This window comes from Charadrius vociferus, unplaced genomic scaffold, assembly GCF_000708025.1.
Source record: "Charadrius vociferus isolate BGI_N301 unplaced genomic scaffold, ASM70802v2 scaffold183, whole genome shotgun sequence".
In the NCBI taxonomy this organism is placed as follows: Eukaryota; Metazoa; Chordata; class Aves; order Charadriiformes; family Charadriidae; genus Charadrius; species Charadrius vociferus.
The window spans coordinates 803,394-826,609 of record NW_009648250.1 but is presented as its reverse complement, the minus strand read 5'-3'; the positions used below and the strand labels follow the sequence as shown (position 1 = coordinate 826,609).

The window sequence follows — 23,216 nt, the reverse complement described above, 5'->3', positions numbered from 1 at the left end:
CCAGAGCAGGGTCACCTACATCAGGTTGCACAGGACAGCGTCCAGGTGGGTTTTGAATGTCTCCAGAGTGGGAGACTCCACAACCTCTCTGGACAGCCTGTGCCAGTGCTCCACTACCCTCAAAGTAAAAAAGTTCCTCCTCATGTTAAGATGGAACTTCCTATGTTCAAGCTTGTGCCCATTACCCCTTGTCCTATCACTGGGCACCACTGAAAAAAGACTGTTCCCATCCCCCGGCATCCTCCCTTTAAGTATTTATAAGCGTTAATAAGACACCCCCTCAGTCTTCTTTTCTCTAGACTAAAGAGACCCAAGTCCCTCAGCCTTTCCTCATATGAGAGATGTTCTAATCCCCTAATCATCTTCGTCGCCCTTTGCTGGATCTTCTCCAGCAGATCCCTGTCTTTCTTGAACTGGGGAGCCCAGAACTGAACGCAACTAAATAAATAAACTTTCTAAATATTGAAAATAACCAAAAAGCATGCAATGGGGAAGATTTCCCAATATGATCAATCTTGTCTTCGTATATGCAAATACCTGCAAGTTGACGATACTTTGTATTAAAGTGTTTTAAGCATACTTTGAAAGATCTTTTCCTAATGACCAAAATGCATTTCCCTGCATTTCAGCCAGAAGAGTAAATATGTTTGGTTTTGGTTTTTTTTAGCTACTCTGATAAAAATCTCTGTCTTTAAGATGGAAGAGTCTAAGAGCTCTTTTGGAAAAAACGCATTTTCTATAACTGCAGATAATGAAAACTCAAATTTTGTACCGAAATCACGCATCTATGTAACATTCATGATGTAAAAAAAAAAAAAAAAAAACACATTTCAAAACCATTCAAAGCAAGTTCATATTTTATCTAACAATTCTGAAGTCCTCTTTTGGTTATATTCTATATACATACTTGTCTGGTTTCAAATCCCTGTGTACAATTCCATAATTATGAAGGTATTCCAAGGCCAGAACAGTCTCTGCAAAATACATCCTTGCCATGTCTACAGGTAAGGGACCCATATTCTTCATCAAAGTAGCACAGTCTCCACCTGTGGAAACAGGACAAATGTTCCACTTGACACTACAAATTCAGGTGTATTGGTATAATCCATACATGCTGCAGAAAGAGACACAGACTGTAGTCATAAACTTTTGTTTTGCAGTCAGATGATTAAACTGAACATGTAACCACACCAACTACTGTACTGGAAACTGCATGAAGCTGGGAGTACAAGGGTTCAGCTGGAAACCAATAAAATCTGTGCTGCTATTTTTAAAAAGAAAGGGAGGGAGGGCAAAAAAAAAACCAGCCCACACAACCACAGCCCACAGCATATTTCATCTTGCACTGCCTCTGTCCACTGGTCTCCTTCAGCATCAGCATCTTTTCGAATTGCTTCCTCTTCCCTCTTTCTTCATAAAAAGAACTATTACAAATACCCCAACATGCGCTAACGAAAATTTGGACTCCAGAAAAGCAAACAGCATTTCCACATGAACTTTGAACACTAAGATGCTTGCAATTACAGTCTACAAGTAACTTATTCAAAGAGCAGTTATTTCCTATTATAGCTGGAGTACAAGTGTCTTACAAGCTCTCACTGGGAGATAATGACTGGGAAAAAAGCCACCTTGTTGTTGGATTTAGATCCTAAATCTGTATTGCCAGAGTACAGAGGACACACAGGGAGCCTTTCTAATGCAAGTACCATATGGGTTACTTTTCTTTCTTGCTCTAAGAAAACTCTCTTCTTCCTCTAAAACAGAACAAACATTTTACCTTCTACATATTCCATGACCATGCATAAATGACGTCTTGTTTCAAAGGAGCAATACATGCTCACAACAAATGGATTTTCTGCAAATGTCAGGATATCACGCTCGACAAAGGCCTGTTGGATCTGGTTTCGGAGGATGAGATTCTGCTTATTAATTTTCTTCATGGCAAATCTTTGTCTGGTTTCTTTGTGTCTCACAAAATAAACCGCACTGAAGAAGTTCAAACGGGGGAGAAAAAAAAAGGTCTGAGTAACTACTACAAATGTATTTTAAAATACTTTTTTTTTTACAATTAAACAAATAGATAATTCATATGCAGTTTTTTAAAAAATATATTAACACATGTTTTTAATTTAATGTAGTTGACTTGCCTTTCACATTACAGAATGGCTACAAACCTCATTTTGTTTCATAACCAGGATGAGCCTCAGTCAACATATATTAGTACACAAACTAAAAACCCAACAGCTCCCTCTCTCCCCACAACCACCACTACTCCCCCTACACCACCAATGCAAACAACAGATACAGCAAATGCCCCCTTCCCCCCAACAGGTATAGCAAATGCTCCCAGCTCAGGCAGATTTTGGGCGTTTCCATCAACAAAGGATTATATACAAAACCCAGCTATGGCACAGTGTTATAAATCATTCTGACAAATGCTTATTCTCTAAATGTGCTGTCACGTAATTATGACTCAGACTCCATCAAGGGGATTTTAAAACATGTCACAGGTTTCTCATGAAGGGCTCAGAAGTTGCCCGACGGGGTGGTTCCCTCATCGCCAGGTGCACAATCTTCTGTTCTTGGTTCAGTCCCTGACATCAGCATTGATCCATATCAGGGGCAGGTCACCAGTAGGTAATCCAAAACAAAGATCACTGTGTTAACCACATGGCAGTATTGGGATTAAGATGTATCTTGACATGCAGAATTTCTACTGGGGTACTAGGTACAAAGTTTCCTGTAAGCTTGGTTGGTTAAGGTCAAGGTAGTGAGGGAAGCAAAGTGAAAGAAAACCTCACGTGGACTAGCCCTCTTTCTCTCAAGGCTCAGGAGAAGGAATCACCCTGCCGTGAAACACTGACACAGGACATTACTGCTGCATTTCTCAAAATCCCTTGAGGCAAATCCTTAAAATGCTTGCCTTACTTGAAATACACTTTGTGGCATTGAATGCTTATAGCATCTCCAGTATATAATTACAGTAGCAGTGAGTATTTTTGGAAAGAAAGGACTAAAAGGAGAAAAATGGGGGGGATGGGACTCAATTATGTAGTTTTTAAATTCAATTTGTTGTCCCCACGAGGTCCAATTATCAGCACACAATTATTTATTTAAACATAAAAAGCAGTTCTTGACTTACTATTTCTATGATCTTCCCACAGCTACTGAAGTTACAGGCACTGAAAAAATCAACACGTTTCTGCTTTCCTTTGTGAAGGAAAAACTTTTTCTAGACAAGAAAGTTTCTCTTACTGATTCCAAATGCTTTCATTAATCCGTTGTTCTTGTCTAAGCACAGAGCAGGTAGAAGACATTACACCATTACGAAAGTCGGGGAAAACCACCTTGGGCAAAACCCATGACAAACCCCACCCTTCATGCCTCCTACTAAGTCTCACTCCCTTCTGCCCCTCCCAAGCTGGAATAAAGACTGAATTATTCAGCTCCACTACTCCTCCCTCCTGGCTTCACGCCTTTTGTCCTCCTGCACCTCTTCCTACCGCTCCCCTCATACTCACTTCTCTCTCCACCCCTTCATTACAACTCTTTTCCTTTGCTTTTCTTTCCCCTACATTCTAGTTTTCCTCTCTCTTTTGTTGCTATCTCCTCTCAGTCAGTCTTAGCTTCTTAATCTCCTGTAATTTCATCTTTCCTTTTCCCTATTTCCGTCCCCTTAGGTACTCCTGGCACGCAGAAAAGTGAGTCCTTCATGTGCACGAAGCTGCAATCCTTCAAGAAAAATGAAGTTATAGGAATGAACTGAGGACTGCCCGAGGACTCAGCATAGAGATCTTTCTCAGAGTTTTAATTTGGGCAGTATGCCAAGATGAACTCTTGAAAGACAGACATTAACCAGAGCATATTATTACAGCATCTTAGTAAATCTCCTCTGCAGATCATGTGGATCTGTAAGGTCACTACTACCATATTTAAAGATGAAAAAACAGTAAGTTCTAAGGACTATCCAGTAGATTTGAGGGACATGCTGGCTATACTTCCCCAGCTCTCTAAATTTCATTCTTGTCTTAGTCACAGGCAGGTAATTGTGTAACTTTCCACTAGGATTCAGTTACCTACAATTCCTCAGAAAAAAATCTGTTTAGTTCAAGTGTACTGGACTCACGAGACAATTGCAACACAATTGTTTCTCTTGTGTTTACATGTGCATACACTGTTTACGCTATATAAAGTGCTATTAAATGATCTTCAACACATAAAACCCCCTAACATCACTTATTCACTTCCTCTGATCACAGTAACCCCAGACAACAGCATTTACGCTTTACAAAGAAAACTGTTCCCTAGCCAACAGCACGTTACTCCTGCAGAATAGTGCAGGAATAAGAGTATCCAGCATGCTGCGGGTCTTCCAAGACCCAGGACAACATGCACAACCTCCTCTCAGCAGTATTTCAGACTTATCCTAGTCTGCCTAGAAGCAAATGAGAAGCTGGCCATCTGAAGAAGAGAATACGATGGCTATGATCCTTCTCTCACAACTGGTAGTAGTCCTAGTTGTTCCAATATGTCACAAATTGTAACTAATAAAACCACCTCTCCATATTTAACAGTAGGAACGTCTTCTATCTTTATAGGAGGTAGTAAACACAGACGCAAAATGATGAAGCTGCTGTCAGATTTCCTATGGGTAAACTGTTCTGTATTTGCAAAAGAAACACTTGAGAAATTGAGCTCCTCACCAGTTTGCTCCTGCACATTCAGGAAGGGCAGAATTCAAGACCTTCAACACAGTAACAACCTTTCTCTACCACCAAGATGATTGCATTAGCTGACAATATTAGATCATCACACATATATTAGCTACAGATGAAAGATAAGGCACTTGGCCTATGCTGTTCTGGGAAGGGAGGCTCAGTGGAGGGCAATAAAGTGCTTGAGTTCAAAGTTCATCATTTTGAGTAAGCCCACAATGAATGATGAATATAAAATCCCTAGCATACAAACTGCCAACCTCTACTTTCTAAACTGCTCTTCAAAGCTATGGGCTTCTAGGAATCAAAGCCTCTTACACTGTATAGACCAGTGACCCACACGGGTAAACAGAAAAGAAGGAAAGGAATACAGCTTATTAGACCTGCGGTCCATTCAGAGGTGGTGCTACTTAAGTGAACACACAAAGCCACACTTGACCCTATCGTCTTCCACTTCTGAACTGGTAAAGCCACACTTGACCCTATCGTCTTCCACTTCTGAACTGGTGGCTGCCAGGCTGATATGAATTACTTGACAGGGAGTTACTCTGCAGCTGGGTAACTTTCTTAGTCCCATTCCCAGTGCAACTACACATGAGCAAGTACTGTCAGCCAAGTGGAGAAGGGACAGGAATGAGTACTCACAGGTTAGGGGCAGCAGCTGCTCAAGCCAACGTGGCCTGAGTTTTGAAATTTATCAAACACCACCATTGGCCAGTATATCATGTACATATTGATATTACCATCCTTGTAGAACTAAAAGCAGTCCAGGCGGGCGCAGAAGTGGTATCGTGTACTTGCTTTAAGCAGATACAGTTATACATTAGTGAGGAGCAACCGAACTAACATCTCGCTTTCCTGAAATCAAATGTAGTCTTTATTTTGTTGAGCTGGTTCGGTAAACCAGGCTGAAGCTAACTTGAAGAGCAGACTACTACTATGTCTTGCAAGCTGGAATACGGAAAAATGTTGCTGTGATTGCAGTAGAAGTTTAAAATTTGGAAGTATGAAAAGTTTTGGCTGGCTGAAAAAAGTCAGAGAGACAGCTTGTGAAACCATTAATGACTTGGCTAGCATCCTACATGTTTACTGATTCACAGCTTGTTTAACTTCTTGTATATTCCTAGGCATTCCCAAAAGCCTGATACACCTCATCTACTATACAGTCATTTAATTGCACTACAAATGAGTTTACCCAATCAATTAAGAGCAGAGAACTGCTAAGACATTTACTCAAACCTTCATAAAACCAATAGTTTATATTTAAACTCATCAAGTTTAACATATCTGACAAATCTCTGCTACAGTGTGCCAAGACCAGCAATTACCCTGTCAAGCAATCAAAGCTTTCCATTTCACTAACGAAGGCAAAACCACCACAGCAAAATCAAAGACAGCAGAATGTACATCTTTTTTTAAGATTGGTTCAGAATTAAACCCTCCATTATAACCTCAAAATAAATAATAATATTACAATAGCATACTGAATGTTTAATGTCAGATCACAAAATATGCCCACTGACATATTTTTGAAAGTAAATCAATGAAGCCCAGGCAGAATTCACATGTATTTAGGTTATTTAAAAAAAAATAATGGTCTTGAAAAACATAGAAGAGAAAAAAATAATCCTTGTAGCATAACAACAACTTTTATTTCAGCTACTTATAAATAAACTGCAATAAATGCCTATGGGACAGTTTACTGCTTTGTATTCACAGACGGAACAGGTATTATTGCATTATTACACTCCATTTTGTACATGGGTTAAAGAACATTTAGGTTATCGTGATGTGTTCCCCTTTAAACTGCACTGGGTGCCAACAGAAAAAAAACAAAGATCAAAAAATGGTCTGTCGGTATTAGTCACACTCATCTGACATACCACAGTGGAGACCTTCAAGCATACAGATAGTTGTGAAAAAGTGATATCCTAGAGAATTTAGGAGCACAAGCCTTCTCAACTCACAGTAGGTGGGGGGAAGTGACCAGGTGCTAAGAATCATGTCTAAAAGTAAGCAAATACTTTTAAAAGTTTATTGTCTCACAGTTCACTGAGTGTGTTCCTTTCCCTCTACATTGATTAGTAAGGGGCTGTACCTGTTTTCTGTCTTGTTCTTAATTTTTCTTCTATGGAGTAAAAATGTAAAACAAAAATCTAAACCAACAAAATCTACTTTGTTATTGTTTGCTTAAGGATGGAAGTAATAGCACTTTACTAAACTGATGAGATTTTCAATTTCCACTTCTAATACTACCACAGTACAACCTGCCAGCCTACTCCTGTTTTAACATTTGCTAAAGACAACAATGATTCATTCAGAATCTGGATACACTCCAAGCTGTTCATCCTCTATCAGCTCTTCTTTTCCTCATAAATTTATCAGGGTCTTACCCAATCTTTATAACATTTATATTCCCAATTTTGCATATTATTGGCATTAAAAAGGTGTTTCATAAATATTGATTTTCCCTGCCACAAACATGAGGAAAAAAAAATCCTACATGCCTGCATTGTATGTGCCATAGAAAGCCATGGCTTTTCATACTTTCTTTTCCAGCATTTTCATCCTTACTTGTCTCTGGTTTCAAATGGACAGTTGTCTCCAGTCTGTACTTCTTAATGGCTCATCAAGCCTCCTTCTGACTGTAACACTTATGAAGCAAGAGCCATAGGTCTACCAAACCTCTCACTGCAGGTAGCCAGACTCACACTGCTGGTTGCCGCATGTCCTTCCGCAGCTGCTCCCTCCTCTCCCCATCCCTCAGCATCCTGAAACTGCTGGGAAGCTGGGCAGGTCTAGTGACTCAGACACCCTTTTCTCTGACAGGGACCCACCCCACACAGTTGTTCTTAACCTCCTCCAGTAAGACAAAGAGGAGACTGGGTAGGAGATGAAAGGAGGAATGGAGGGGACTAATCACTTGCCAAGGGAACGAGAAAGGGATACAGCCAGGGATGTGAGCAGCAGCTACTGCTAACTGGTGGAAGAAAGGCTTTTGAAGTACTGGAGTAATTGGGGGAAACTGACATTCAGTAAGTAATGAGTTTGCCTAGGGAGAAATTCTCAGAAAATGAATTGTGCAGAAGTTGACTACTGAGCAGCTGTATTTGGATATTTACGTAACTTTAATGCGAATTATGCTATTTCCTTCAGGCTTTTTGCTAAGCTATGTAAGCAGGTCTGGACACAAGCAATAGCCTCCACACAAGCTACCATGACCAGCTAGGCAGTACTAAATGCCTCCTGTCCCAGAGTGCAGGGATACCTTTAGCTAAATATGATCAGAGAGTATTACTGTGCCCATCAGCTTCAGGCCATTAAAACGGCATGCAAAACTCCAGTAGGTAGATTGAACGTGCTTTCTCTTCTATGTCCAAGGTCTCTTGAAAGAGTGCTCAGTCCTATCAGATCGCTGCTGCTTCCTACCTCAAGCAGAGGTATCCCAGAGTACAGCCAGTCTAATGGGGTCTGTGCTGGAAAGCAGCACAGCCCTCCCCACTGCTGTGCTGTGATCCCATCCAATTTGGCAATGGGCCCCTCACCTCAAGACAGAAACCTCTTTTTTGAACCAATACACCCCTCCTAGTCCTGCAGGTTGCATAGACCAACGATTCCTGCCTTGATACATTTCAGTGCAGAGAAAGAGCCAAGCAAGGGTCTAGGAGATAGTATCTCATCAGCAAAGGTGACTGAAGACAGACTTCTGCCTGCCAATAGACACAATCCCTGCACAGTACTTTCAGAAAATATTTTGTGTTCATTTAAGACCCAGGCCAACATAATTTTCTCTTGGTCTTCAAGCGTATCTCCAGATGACTCACATACCACTAGGCAGTAAGCTGTGCATTTTCCAAGTACCCAGGAACCAACCAAGTAACAGCAATTCCTTAAAAGCTAACTGGTTAAAACTTGACGATAGAAGAGTGTCCACGGAGAAGCAACAAAACAGTTTCGCCCTACTTAAGGAAATTCGTTTGTACTTCACCAATATTTTTAGGTCAAGTGAGCACTTGTTTTTAACAATGTGTCCCCCTACAGATGCAGTTTTATTCTGTTTCACATCTGCATAAGCACAGGCTGTTTCCAGTATTATAAAGGTGGCTTTTAATCTGCCTTTTGATTTATTCAGATTTCATCTTTGGCATTACATGATACCTACTTCTGAAAAATCTGTGTGATGTAATATCCAGTATTTTAATTTACTGCAGCACACAGTAATTCATTATTACCTAGCAGGCTTTCAAAAAAGTTTTTCTTATGAACTTCAAATATTAGCAACAAAACGGGAAAGCAGAATGAGAAAAGCAGCAGTGCAAACAAACTCCCTCACATAAACATCCTTGCAATAAGAAATAATGGGAAGTTAAGCAAAAATAAAATGCAAAAGAGCTGTCGCACTCATGGATTACTCACCCATAAGCTCCATTACTAATCAGTTTAATTGTTTCAAAATCACTTTCCCGAGGTTTCCTCTGCAGCTTCAGTGAGGTATTAGAGCTCTTCAAAGTAAAAGAGGAGAAAGAACAAAGTTAATACAGTACTTTTTTCAAAATCAGGGAAAAATAAAAACCCAACTATCACCAGGCTGTCACACCCTGATGAACCAGCTAAAAGCTCTGGTCAGTTAGCCACACAGATAGCACAGAGAGGGACCAAAGGGACTCCTGAAGTAAAGCTGCTTTTTCATCAAAAAGGTATCTGTCACATCACAGCTATCTGTCCACTTATCTACATGCACAGGCTACAAGGAACAGGCACGAAGGCTTCCGATAAAGGAGTTACTGGCAATTCCTATCCGGAGTTACAGACTTCTGTGAATCCCACCAGGTACTTGTTCGCCATTGCCTTCCCATTTTAGTAAATCTGACCCTGGTAGTACAGCCTCGTAGAGGCTATCAAAATGTAGATGAGCTCTCATTCATTCAAAGAAACTTCTGCACATTTTGAAATAATGTTAGGAGAAACTGTGATATAACTTAGGACAGACTGTGAAAAGAGACACAAAATGAAAGAGAAAAATATGGGAGATAAATGTAGTAATTCTACCATTACAGAAGTCACTTTCTCCCACTTGTATGTCAGAACATTTTCAAAATGGAGTAGCCCCGAGTACTGCACAACCTTTTTTCTAGCTTTAACTTTTAATTAATCTTGAAGATATAAGTGTGAATTAGAATTGAGGTCCAGGGGGGATGATGAGGGCACAAGACTGTAAATTCAGTATTCCAAACCCACAAGATTCTTTTCAAGATGTTTTCCAAATCTCCAAGGAGTTCTATGATCCCTATCCAGGCAGTTTGGTAATAGTTAACGTTGAAAGTAGACCTGGTTGGAACATTTTCAATTAAATGCTTGCTAAAGAAAATCCAGTGCAAGAAGATTAGTGAATATATTAATATAATGAACTACACAGGAGCAGAGAGAGGTAATTTATTAAACTGTTTAGTCCACTTGCCTGCCAGTACAGGATTCTTCCTAACTGTGTATTTGTGACGATTCTGAATGGTCCTGTACTTTACTTTTAAGTTGTGCTTCCTGTCACTTCCCATGTGTGTTTATTCCACAGCTACACTTTGAGAAAATGTTTCCAAATATTCACCCTGTATTTTTTTTCCACTGATTTCATTTCATCACCACCCCTACTTACATCCCTTTATTAGACTCATTATCCTTCCTGTATTTCTTCAACATTTGCACAACACAAATAACTTTACAATTGCAATTTCTTAGCCATTGCTAAGTCAGTTTGCACGTTAGATGCTCCTAAGGACTTCAGCACTTCTTGTAAGTCTTTAGTTATTCTTTCTGTCTTTTCTCTAATTGTCAGTACCCTTCCACTAAATACTGCTCAGGTCTAACACAGTATTTTAAATGCACATGAACAAAAGCAGCAAATAAGAAACACACTTCATGTCACAACTCTGGAAGCATTTATAGGTGACATTTTGCCAGAAAGGCAGAAATTATCTCAAGATATATGACACGTACCAGAGGATGATGTCTTTCCTGTAGCATATTAGAACTAGTTTAACAGATATCCTATGCCTGTATTTTAAACTCTAACATTGTAAATACCTGTAAAGTACCATTGAATTACTTATGCATCCCGTAAAATTGCATCTGCTTTTTCTATCCACTTGCACTGAAAACTGACACTATATTGTTAGAACTCTACCTACTCTGTTCACTGAAATCCAAGGTATAAGAACCAACTTTAAAAAACAAGAATTTGAGAGCATTTAAGCCCTCAATATTCAGCCCAACTGACTCCTCCAACGTGTATTTCTTTTGCCAACCTGAACAAGCATCTGACAAAATACTACCGTAAGATACCCGTTATTGCAGACAAATATTTTCTAACACAGATTCAGAAGAACAATGCACAATCTTCCAGACTGCAAACAAATTTTCTGAATCCAGACTATTTGCTAACTTGTTCATTTCTTTCTTCTTTGCTGGATCTGTCCAGAGGCTCTCAGTTTGATCACTAGCTGCCTCTGCACATGGACTGTTTTAAAATCTGTTTTAAATACTGCATTTTTTATGAAACAGTTTAAAAATCCTTCTAAAAGAGAAATAAATACACTAAACAAACAGAAATAAAGGAAGCAGATGTGGATTTTGTGGTGAAACAATTGCCACATGGTGAACACTAGCTTTGTGGAAGATAAAGATACTGCAACACCTAGGAAAATAGGTAGAAAGTTTTGTTGTAATACTTTTGTGAGCTTTCTGGCTGCTGAGCACCACAGTTAGTCTGAGGAGTAACCACTGTTCTATTAAATCTGTTTACACATACCAGGAGAAAATATAACAGGGCAGGGCCAGAAGAAACACAACACATTTATTTTTCCTTGCTCAGGTTCAGCAAACGCACGAACAGGATAACTTACATTTATTGATTCATCTGCTTCCAGAGTTTCTGCTGTCCCACTGTCACAGTTAGCTAGCTCAGCTATTTCTGGAAAGAAAGATTAGAAACTTCGTTGTAAACTACAGCAAATACAAAACTAAATGAAGCACATAAAATCCAAGAAGTCACACTTTTCTGGAATACTTAATAAACATGCAGTCCTATCTGTAGTATTTGCCAAATAACTTTTAGGGTATCACCAAGCATATAGAAAAAAATCCCATCTGGAAGATGAAGACCTGCTATTCAATGCCTAGGTAATCTTCCACTGAAGAATTCAAACAGCTATGGAGCAGTGAAGAGCAATAACGTTACCACTGCTGAGATGTGGAAATTCTGAGATCCACGTGAGATATAAGCATTAAGGGAAAGACAGCACTCATCTGCTAAAACTCGTGAGGATCTCAGCCCTTGAGGGGTTAATCGTAGGCCCCATTCTTCTTGGGCTCCTACACAAAGCTAAAAGCTTCTAGTTTAGACACAGATGGACTCCAAATAGGTTGCATCTTCTACACTGAAATGCTGATATGCTTAATAGAACAAGCTAAAAGTAATTTTCTTAGAAATTTACTGTTTATGGAGTCACTAATACAGATGACTTCTTTGGGAAACTAAGATTTTGGGAGTCTACAACTTGATCTGCTTGTCTCTGCCAGGGTCGAAGTATGCTGCAGAGCTCCTAAGGCTATCCTGCTCTTCAGCAGCCCAGTAACTTTCATCCAGGTAATAAAAGCTAAACAGGACAGCTGGTAGCTGAAAAGACCCTGGGAAGCTTAGTATTACTTTAATAATATATATAGTTAATTATATACTCCACATAGCCAAAGACGCACATTTTATCTTAATTATCTGCTGGGGATCAGAGATAAGACCACTTCAAATTGTGAGGTGCATTTTTATCTCAGGACTGTCAACTGAATCTATGAAAAATAACTGAATATTCACCTAGAATACCTAAATTGAGTTTTTCTGTATAATAAGTGACTATCACAAGTGAAATTCTGCATGACACTCTAATCATTAAGAGCAAATTAACTACACAGATATTTTTCTGTTGGAACAGGTAAAGATTTAAGGAATAACTCGCATTTGTAATCACTATCCAAAACACAACATTTGTAAAGTGTTAGAATCAGAAGTAATGAAAGTGTCACTCCAAAAAACAAAATTATCTTTACACTGTTAGAAAAGCTAAAAACATTCCAAAAATTCTGAAGTCAATAAACAGAGAAAAACATCTCCACTGAGAACAAACAAATCTCAAAAAAAAAAAAGAAAGAAAAAAGAAAAGAGCTTAGGCTAAAATGATATAGACCGAACTCAGAACTGGACTGGATTTCCCTGTCAAAAGTCACAGTTTCGTGAACGTGGGGTTTTATAATAGAAGAGTTGATGAAACCTTTAATATATGGGTGAGAACCAAGCAAGCTAGAATAATATACTTTGACAGCCTTCTCAACTGATACTATTTTCATAAATAGCAAATTAAAATGAGCCATTTTTAAACAGAACTTTTGCAAAATAACCATTATCTGAGAAATAAATATTATTTGCAAGCAGTAGGTAGTAATGGAACGGAACAAAAAGTCAGCTTTCAAAACAGGGAGCTACGGAACCATTTTGCAATGCCTGAAGAGATTTTTAAAACTCATCTAAATACCATTAAACATCTGCCCTTTTTCTTTCATTGATTTAAACCATTTCTGAAGACTCATGATTCAAAAAGGTAAAGATGGTAATTTAAAAACCATGGGGAAAAATTTCTCCCTGGGGAACTCTTCAGAAACGCAGCCACCAGTCTCTGCTAAATGATGAATCTGTTGTGGTATTGCTTTCAGTACAGTATAAATTTATCTAGCATTATCTCCAAGTAATGCATGCATCATTTCACTCAAAGAAAGGACACTACAGCTATGGCAGCAAACAAAGGAGATAAGTAGAGAGAGGTCTAAAGAAGTAGGTTGCTTTTCTCTGCAGAGGAAGAAAAATCTTTTGCATGAACATTTACAAACGTTGCAGACAAAATTAGTTAAAAATACAATCCTGTATTGCAGGGTAAGTGGTGTTACTGAGGTGGGTTTTGTTTGTTTTGAAAGTTTTGCTTCTTCTGCTATTTAAATATTTTAAAATATTTTCTGGGTTTGCATACAAGGAATTTAAAGCTCTCTCAGGAGGATGATCTTCACAATTTTTTTTTTATAGCAATGAATACAGTGTTTCCAAATAATTCTCTTTGTAAACGATTATTCCACGGCATAAACTTAGAGTGCCGTTCTCTTATTTTTGCTTAGGAAATACCCTTGTATATAGAGGCACCGATTTAAAACCAAACCAGATCATTTAAGAAGTCATTGCACAGTGATTTATACTGCTCATAAATATAACTTTTTGTAGGGAGGCAGGAAAGCATTAATACAAATCAGATGGCCTGAATTATTTGATCATAAATCTATATGTACATTAACCTTTAAAATGATACAAAATAATTCAACTGCCCAAATCTCCACTTGAACAAAAAAAAAAAAATAATCAGTAATCCGTACATCATACACCCCTCAGTATTTTCTGAAATAACACACAGCTCATTTTTTCCCCCTGAAAAAAACACATTTCAATTATCCTGGAATTCTTCAAAATGTTACATTCATTAACATTCAATTTATGAAATGTAATTACAAGATGTGTCCTAGATGAAGTACACTCACATAAAATAAATATTTCACCTGAGAAAACAGTGTCCTTTATTTGTATATAGCATTTATTTCTAGACCTCTCTTACAATAAACTAAAAAAATTCGAAGATTTTATTAAACTTAGATAGTGTCAGATTCTTGACTTACGCTGAGGAACACATTTATTCAAGTGGCCAGAAAGAGTCAGAGATAAGGTTCAAGTGGCAGAACCAGGGTCAATAATATTAAACCATCAACCCACACTCCAAATTAAACCTTGCATACTTTATCAGTGAAGAATTTATGAATTATCAGTCTAAGCTAGACCAACAGCTCTCCAAATCCAGCAGACACATCTTTATATTGCAGAGAATTAAGCTACTTCTTGATTTTTTCCAGTACCACATGGAAAACAATATTTATGTACATTTCCCCAATTTGTCTGACATCCTTGCTGCACTCCAAATCCAAACAAAAAGCATCAAAGCTGCTTTAATCTATATCTCAGATAAAAATAATACTAAATTTGGATAAAGAAGTTCTTCTGTGAAAATAGGAAGCAGACTAGTAATAGGCTTGACTTTCTTTAAATCTGATAACATTAATAGCATCTGTAACAATATCCAATCTAATTGAATTGGATCTAACAAAATTCCTGACAACATCTGGCAGTGCTGAACTTCACAAGCTGCTGAAGTTGAACAAAAAAGAATTTTCTTTTCATGCACAGTATCTGCTCCTTTGATTTAAGAAAATGTGATCTTGCATCATGAGAACTGGTTAAAAAAAAAGTTTGTCACAGTTTTTTGCTATTCTTTTGTGTTATCACATCCTTTACTAGAGGTCCCTCTTGTCCTGGGTCGTAACACAGAAGGCAAGCTAAAAGGCACTAGCTAGACTCATTTTCCAATGATGGCATTTCTGCCAATTTTTCCAAATTGCAGGACTAGCACTGAACGCAATGAATCAATTTCCATTTGTCACCAGTGATAGAACTTGGTCTCAGGAGGGAAGAGAAGATGGTCTAGTTAGGAGAGAGAAGTAACTTCAGTCTTCCCAACACTGTCCTTAGAAAAAAAATCAGGCAAAAAAAAAAATGCAATGACAATACCTCCATTGGAACCCAAGTTCTCCCTACAAGAGTCCTCAACATGGACACACAAACTACCCAGAAAAATAAATCTTTGCATTTTTAATAGGAATGGGAGATACTGTTCTCAAGGACTCTAAGATGGGGGAGTCAGGGGGCACTGAAGGGCAAATAACAGCTCAGCCCAGTTTCATTTATACCTATGGTTGGATACCAGCAGCCATCAAATTATACCAGTTCATTTAGGCTAGAGCTGAAATAAGGAAGTTGCACTGCCAGGCTGGAAGAAGATGACGAGTACCATTGACACAGCGTATTTGTAAGTGACGTTCACAACAGAAAAATCTCAGATGGCCCTTTTAATGCCTTTGAGCTTGTAAGAGAACTGTGAGGGTTAACAAATGCTTGTTCTGCTACCATCTTTACTTTGACCCTTTTCAGGTACACACAGATTAACAGAATGATTAGACACATCAAGAAGGAAGAATCTAGGAGCCTACAGCCGGACTGGCAGATGCACTCACCTTCCAGAGGATCTTTATTTAAGCCCAGCTGGCTAATAATATATCGAGGGATGTCTGTTTTAATGCCCTGCCCCTCTTTAGCATGGCCTTCAGCCGCTTCCAAAAGATAGTAAAACTCTTCGGGATCAAATTCCTGGAAGAAAAAGAATCGCCATCATTCTCTCTAGAAACTGAATTCTTAAAGCCCAACATAAAAACTTCCTTTGCTTCTTCTATTGCAAATATTTGACATTGCCCTTATTAAAAACAATACCTCTTTATTCTATTACTAGTAGTCTATTATTCTATTACAACTCTGATACAATGTAACATGCTGTAAGCAATGAAATTTCACACCATTATTTGAGTACTACTTTCTAAGACTAGTAAGCTCTTTGGCCTCAAAACTTCCCATAATATTCAGAGTGAAATGACCTACAACCAGTAGTGATAAGATTTCACATACAGAAGATTATCTTCCTGCAGTTGCTTGCGTATAAAAATCCACTACTGAAATAAGGAAACTATGTAAATATACTGCTCTCCACTTTTACTTCTAAATTAAATTTTGAAGTATTTTTAATCAATATATATGCACTAAGCTTTATGGAAAAAAAACAATTAAATAAATCACTAACTTTAGAACAAAGACAAAATCATAAGTTGCTGAAAACAACGTTTGAACTTCATTGATCCAATTGTTCCAAATCTAGAAATGAAACATCCTCCTTTGGGAACCAACTGTATTACTATCATTTATACCATGCCTAAAAGGCAAGCCTCAAAAAGGAACAAACAAATAGAAGCTCAAAACCCTGCCTATACCCCAAGGCCCTTGGAAATACATTTATTTTACTACCTTCATTGATGATAAAAAGAGGGAAACATTGAAAGGAACAAGGAAGTTTATTAAAAGGTTGTATTTTTTTTTTAAATACTTTCTCTACCAGTATGAATTCATACCATAGCATCTCCCACATAGCTATTACATTCTTCAAGACGTTTGTGCCAACCATATATCACAACATGTGCAATGCTTAATAGAGTGAGAGCCAGTCAGAGTCATGAAATATTGATGTAACAAAACAGACTTTCTGCTGGAGTAAGTCAGTTCTGTGAAAAACATCTGCAGAAACCAGGCAGACTGCTGAGCTGCTTAGCTTCCCTACCAGTCATTTTGTGGCCTGCCATAACTCCATGCGGCTTTAATCTGCGGGCTGGGTCACAAGGCTCCTGTCTCAGGCTACCCAGGACTTGGGAACTCAACGTCCCAGCCTGGAAGATAGCTTGAGAAATCAGGTATCATGTTCATTTTGGAAGCATCCAAACTGCTGTGGCTACCAGGAAGAGTTGTAGTGTGTCAAATGAAATGTCTTCGGAATTTTCAGTCTTGTGGAAACAATCTCAGTTTTTCTTTTGTCATGAAATAACTTCCATCATCTCCAGTGTACTCCAAAGGATTTACCACAAGCCCGTGAACTGCTCAAATTCGCTTATTTAACTCAAAGTCTCAGGATACTGCTGAACTGCCTAAACATTTGAATACAGTAATTAAGCATTAGATTCTCTTTTAGCCTTACTCTCCTCATCTGACATGCTGTCCCCAGCTGTATCTCTTATATGTTACTCCTTGGCACTGAAGGACACGATGACATGATACTGTGTGCCAACACCTCCTATCCACCTTCATCATGAAAACATCATCTTCTCCTTACCTGCTGCCGTGGCAGATGTACAACTTCTCCTCCACTATCTAGTTAAGTCAAGGTAATTTCAAAACAGATACTTTTAATCATGTGAATACGTGTGTATATATATCTATCTAAATATACACATGCGCACATATATACATACACACATGCAAATAATTAGAAGCAACAAATTTATTTCCTAATCTTCCAATCCTGTGTTTCATTTTCCATGCACAAATGGATAAAAATCTATCAGTATTTGGCAGTAGCTCTTGGCATGTATGAAACTGAAAAAGCTTTATTCATATGGTTAACAAGCGAATAAAAACAGGAATTCACATACCATGTGACACCTGAGCAAAGATCACCATCAGAAAACTGACAGCATTACTGCATGGTATCTGAATGCCTCATGACAGAAGTGCTGGATTTATTTCCTACAATGCTCTGAACTTTCTTACAGAGGCTGAAGTCTTTCATACCTAGTATCTACTTCAGACAGACATTCTAAAATATCAGCCAATATTATTCAAAAGTTTCCAGAGGCAGGCTATGGAAGAACAACAGTATTGTTTCTGTGAGATTATATGATTCCACTGACATTAATGGAGTAGTTTTAACACCTTCTTGCATAAGAAATGTATTGTTTCGTGACAGTATGCCTAAATTTGTTCAAGCTACCCGCTTCTAGAAACATACTGTGCAAAAAAACTCTCAACTAAGAGACACAGTCATCTCCTGGTCTTGCAACACTGCCCTTCCACTTCATCAGGAGGCCCAGCAAAAAGAGGGATACAGGATGCACAACAGCTCTCTGCTTGAAGTGTGGTAAACAAAGCAAGTAGCCTAGGATAAAAACCCAGGGGCAGAAACTGAGAACTAAGTGAATGGAGATTTGGACCAGCTAGTTATAAAACTTAGCATTCAGGGAGAATGAACTAATGGGCAAATGAGAACTTGAATTAAAAAGCTAAACGACAGTGATAGTCCTGGGGGGGGCAGGAGCAGATGGGAGAGAACCAGCAAGCATGGAAGGGAAGGGCAAAGTGTGGTAAAGAAGCCTTGGTCTGTCAAGCCCACAGGATGTATTTAAGGGCATGTTTTGATGCGTGATGATAGAGAAGGATGCAGATCAAAGGGAAAACAAGATATGAGACATTGGGCGAAGAGCTGGAGAAAGATATTTGAACCCTGGGAACGGAGCAGGGAGATCACACTAGATACAGAATAAGCATTTCAGGGTTCGGGGTGAAGGAGTAGCTCAGGTTTGGATTCACTGGCAGAGGCAGGACGTGCTAAGGCACCCTCTTCCCTAAAGCCTGCCTTTTTTTTTTTTAAACATCTTTTTCATGCTGATTCAGAGCACATACCTTATTTTAGATTCCTTCTGAACTGCAAATCATGAACAAACTGCAACTGGGAACACAGACATGGTGTTTCCAAAACAAAACAGAGGCAGCTCTCAAAATGCCCAGGGCTAAATGAGCCAGGTTGTGGATTAACTGTGCCACAGATGACGAGACACAGCACAGAGCCAAAATCAGGTTGGAAAGACTTACTAGCTCAGATTCAGTGCCATGCAAATGCAGTTATGACACTTTCAGGCATAACTTGAGTCTAGCAGCAGGTTAGTGGCTTCCACATAAGTCTTGCCAGCCTCAAATAGCTGTATGTAGCATCAACACTGTGATCCTGCTATTGGCAAGCACAGTGGCTCAACAAAGTCAGCTCGGGCTGCCTGCCAGGCCTATGGGACTCAGGCTGGCTCTTACATGGTATTTGGGTGTCTACACCACCCTCCTGAGTACACTGTGTTCTGCGAGGGTTTATTAGTTCCACTGAACAACTGAAGCACATTGGCTCTGTGCGTAGGAGCAACTTCCCGCACCTGAGCCACCCCAGCTCCCACAGCATGGGCAGGCAAAGCAGAAACACGCCCACATGGCCTCGCACTAGATAGCCCAGTCTGGCAACATCAGTGCTATGGGCATGCATAAATAAGTTAACTCTTCTGCTCCTTCTGGTCCCCAGTATGAGTCCAACTATCTGTATATCCACATACCCTAATCCCTCTGCTGTTGTTCCTACCGTATCAGGTACTGTAGAGCTGACTGCAAACTGCTTATAGCTCTGGCAGTTCTTGAGTGAAACAAAATTATGAAACTGCTAAGAACAACAACAACGGGAAAAAACACCAAGCAATTAGGACTCTGGAACAGTCTTTCCAAGCAATAGCAACGTCTAACAGAACAACAGAAAAATCCAACTGGTTTTGAACTGGAGCTTTCTCAGTTGATGAAAGGGACTCTATAATATAGTACTTGCAATAGCAGGGAACCAAACACAACTGCAGGAGGTCCCTGCCAGTCCCATGTTCCTGAAATAAAAGCAGAAAGGATCCCACGAACAATGAAGATCTACCCCAGTGTTTGATATGTTTCAAAAAATGATTGTAAAGGGCCTTAAATACTAAGCCAGAAACCTTCCCACACTAACAAGTGAAAAACCTACTCATAGTAAGCGTGACCTTACCAGGCATTCCAGTAAGCGAGCAGGACGAGCAATAACTATCAGGATTTTTCGGACAAGTTGCTTAATAAATGCCATTTCTCCACTTTCTGATCGCTCTTGAGCCTAAAAGATAAAAATAAAGTGGTAACAAAACAAATCACATTCGATGCATTACTCAGGAAAGTCTGTGTGATATCTGGAACACCTTTGAGTGTTTGAAGCATGTGCTTGAGACAAACAGCACATCAGTTTCAAGATGCCAGCAGAAATAACAAGGATTTGAGCAATGCTGTAATTTTAAATTGAAGTAACCCCATTTGTATAATTCTAACACTGTAACAACAAAATAGAAGTACCTACAATGGACAGAATACCTACTTTTTTTTAAACTTTTTTAAAAAACAGTTTTGCAAAAGGGACTGACTACATTCCAATGCAACATGTCTCTTTCTACATGTATAGTTGTGTCTCAATTTGTTAATAATTTTAGGATTAAATGAAAACTGACCTAAGTAACCTTAATAATATGTTAATAAACATAAGCAACATCAATGCTAAATTGATACTGATTTTCTATGGTCATACATCATACTAAAATTACATAAATATATATAAAACTATACGTGCAGAGAGCTTCCATATAAAGGTGCACGTAGAAAGGAAGACAACAAAAAACAGGCCTACAAAGATTATAACAAAGTGGAGGGGAATGCTATAAAAGAATACATACAAAAAAATACTTCTAGAAAGTTTGATAACATTTGCACAATGGTCTGAACTGCATTTGTTTCGAATGTTCCCCTCCACCAAAAAAAACTATATAATTTAAGGATGCTAATGAATGCAAGAAACTGTATCATTTTCCTTCTGATTACAATATATTAATAGCCTTTCAGTCAAATACCAAAGCATTTTTTTTGTTCTGAATAGTAGAAACTGTAGACTTAAGTTCTTCATCATCTCTTGCTTATTCAAAACCACAAAGAGAATTAAGAAACTAACATTTAAAAAGTGATTAACAAATAAGTACTTTTCATACAATATATATCTTAGATTTTTTGAAGTAAAAAAGCCCTATGAAAATATGAAGCTACATATTGCTCTTAATATAAGCACTACAATTTTAAAAAACACCTGAGAAGAATTAATCTGTGAAGTTTAAATTTTAAAGAAGGAAAAAAGAAAAAAGCACAAACATGACCTAGCATTTTGCAATAGGTTTCAGAAGACCCTTAATTGGACATAAGAATTTGTTCTGCACACTATCAACAAAGCCGAAGAAAACTCTTTTGTAAAAAAACCCAAACACCTGTCTATGTTAATCACCTGCAAAATTTAAGCACTTCGTACAGTTTTGTGAAAACTCAGGTGCATATGGGAACAAAAGAACAAAAACATAATGTGTTATGTTTAAGAGGAATGAAGCAGGAAAGCATTCAGGTCCACCTGACCTTAGCCTTAGAATTATAAATACATTGGTTGAACGACTCTGCTCTAACCTCAAGGGAGTCTTCCCCTCGTTATGCAAAGTAATCACAACATGTCAAGCAGCAGTAGGAGATGCAGCTTTCTACTGAACATTGCAGATGGGAATTAACAACAAATGAATCACATGAATCTAAAGCAAAACTGAGTGCCCATAACCAAGTTGTTCAAAGAGAATGTTTTCTTACTGTCAACAGGGATTACGCAGTTGACTCAAAAGTTAAGTCTGAATATTTTTAAGGTATTATGTTTTTGCAGAACAGTAAATTTTTACAAAATAAAGAATCACCATCATAGAACATGACAAAAATGTGTATTTTTTTTTTTCTTCAATAACACATTGCTTTATACACAGATGAGAGAATAACTTGGAGGAGGTTTTTTAAAAGGGTGTTAAGTGAATGAGTACTCTAAACTCTACTTAACGTGTAGCCATTTTAAGGGATATATTGTTAACAGGGATTAGCAGTGTTTGTTAACAGTGGTTCAGTGAATCTTAGCTTAGACATGTTTCCTTGTATTTTGACACTATCACTACCATACATAATTCACAGTCAGACATCTCTAGTCAACTAGCCAACTCCGCCTGCACTTTGGCATCATAAAAATGTAAGCATTTCACAAGAAGGTCACTAGTTCAAACTTCCTTTTGATTAGTACACAAACTCTATGTATTTTCTCTGCACAAAAAACAGGGTTTCAATAATCCAGAAATATATCACCGATGTCTTAAGTTTTGCATTGCTTTATGAAGAGAAAGAGTTCAAAATACAGTAATTACAGGAAACCTATTTACTGAAAAGAAGTTAACAAAAACTCAGCATAGGACAAAAAAAACAATTCAACCAAAACCTCTAGCAACTACTCCTGCATTCAAAGGAAAGCAGAAGACAAGACATAAATTAAGCAGGCATCATATCTTAACCTCTCAGTTGGAAAATTTCAAGTCAATATCAAATCTGCCAGTCTATCACATTAACTTTGGTTCATAATGTGCTATCTAATCCCACACAAACAAATGAGTACATTACATGCTGTACTCATTGTTTTAAAAATGATACATTCATAAACTGCAGTGACTTATGTCACGGCGCATTTATTTTGTCAAGTTCCAAGTTCTTAATTCATTTAGCTGATTAGTCTATGGAAGTTTCAACACTTTTAGAAATAAACTGTTTATTAACAGAAATAATGTTAATTATGAAAGGAATATTATAAATATTTAAATAATTAAATAACCTCTAGCTAATAGAAAATTAAGGGTTGCTGTCTGCTTTCTCAACACAGCAGGCAATTAGCAGGGTTGATAAAGTGGAAAGTGTGTATGTTTCCTCATTTATCCACAGTAAACGGAATAGCAAGCCTCCTCATTTAGGGCTTATTGCACATGCATTTGTAAGCAATTTACAACTTGCACTGCATGACAAAATGCTGCTGTTTCTAAAATCTCTACGATCCATCTATTCCAGACTAGTATATTAGGATGCCTTATAATCTTTGTAGCGGTCACTAAGTAGACTAAAACTGCTATGAATACCACTTTGACAATTATTTGAGTGAACAGCCATGATTATTTCAAGACAACAATTCTTAGGCAAACAGATTTAATCAATTTTTCAAGAAAACATAACAG

At 38.2% G+C, this 23,216-nt stretch overlaps 1 protein-coding gene across 1 annotated transcript in view; it reads right to left on the bottom strand.

The window, feature by feature from the left end:
• The window catches only part of MAST4 (microtubule associated serine/threonine kinase family member 4), a 73,477-nt gene that overhangs the window by 26,245 nt on the left and 24,016 nt on the right, over positions 1 to 23,216 (bottom strand). The window contains exons 8-13 of the mRNA XM_009884229.1: positions 20,120 to 20,221; positions 15,918 to 16,050; positions 11,612 to 11,679; positions 9,132 to 9,217; positions 1,778 to 1,986; positions 908 to 1,046 (exon numbers count right to left, since the gene is read on the bottom strand). Coding sequence (XP_009882531.1) covers positions 908 to 1,046; positions 1,778 to 1,986; positions 9,132 to 9,217; positions 11,612 to 11,679; positions 15,918 to 16,050; positions 20,120 to 20,221 — 737 coding nt within the window. The remainder of the gene's footprint in view (positions 1 to 907; positions 1,047 to 1,777; positions 1,987 to 9,131; positions 9,218 to 11,611; positions 11,680 to 15,917; positions 16,051 to 20,119; positions 20,222 to 23,216) is intronic.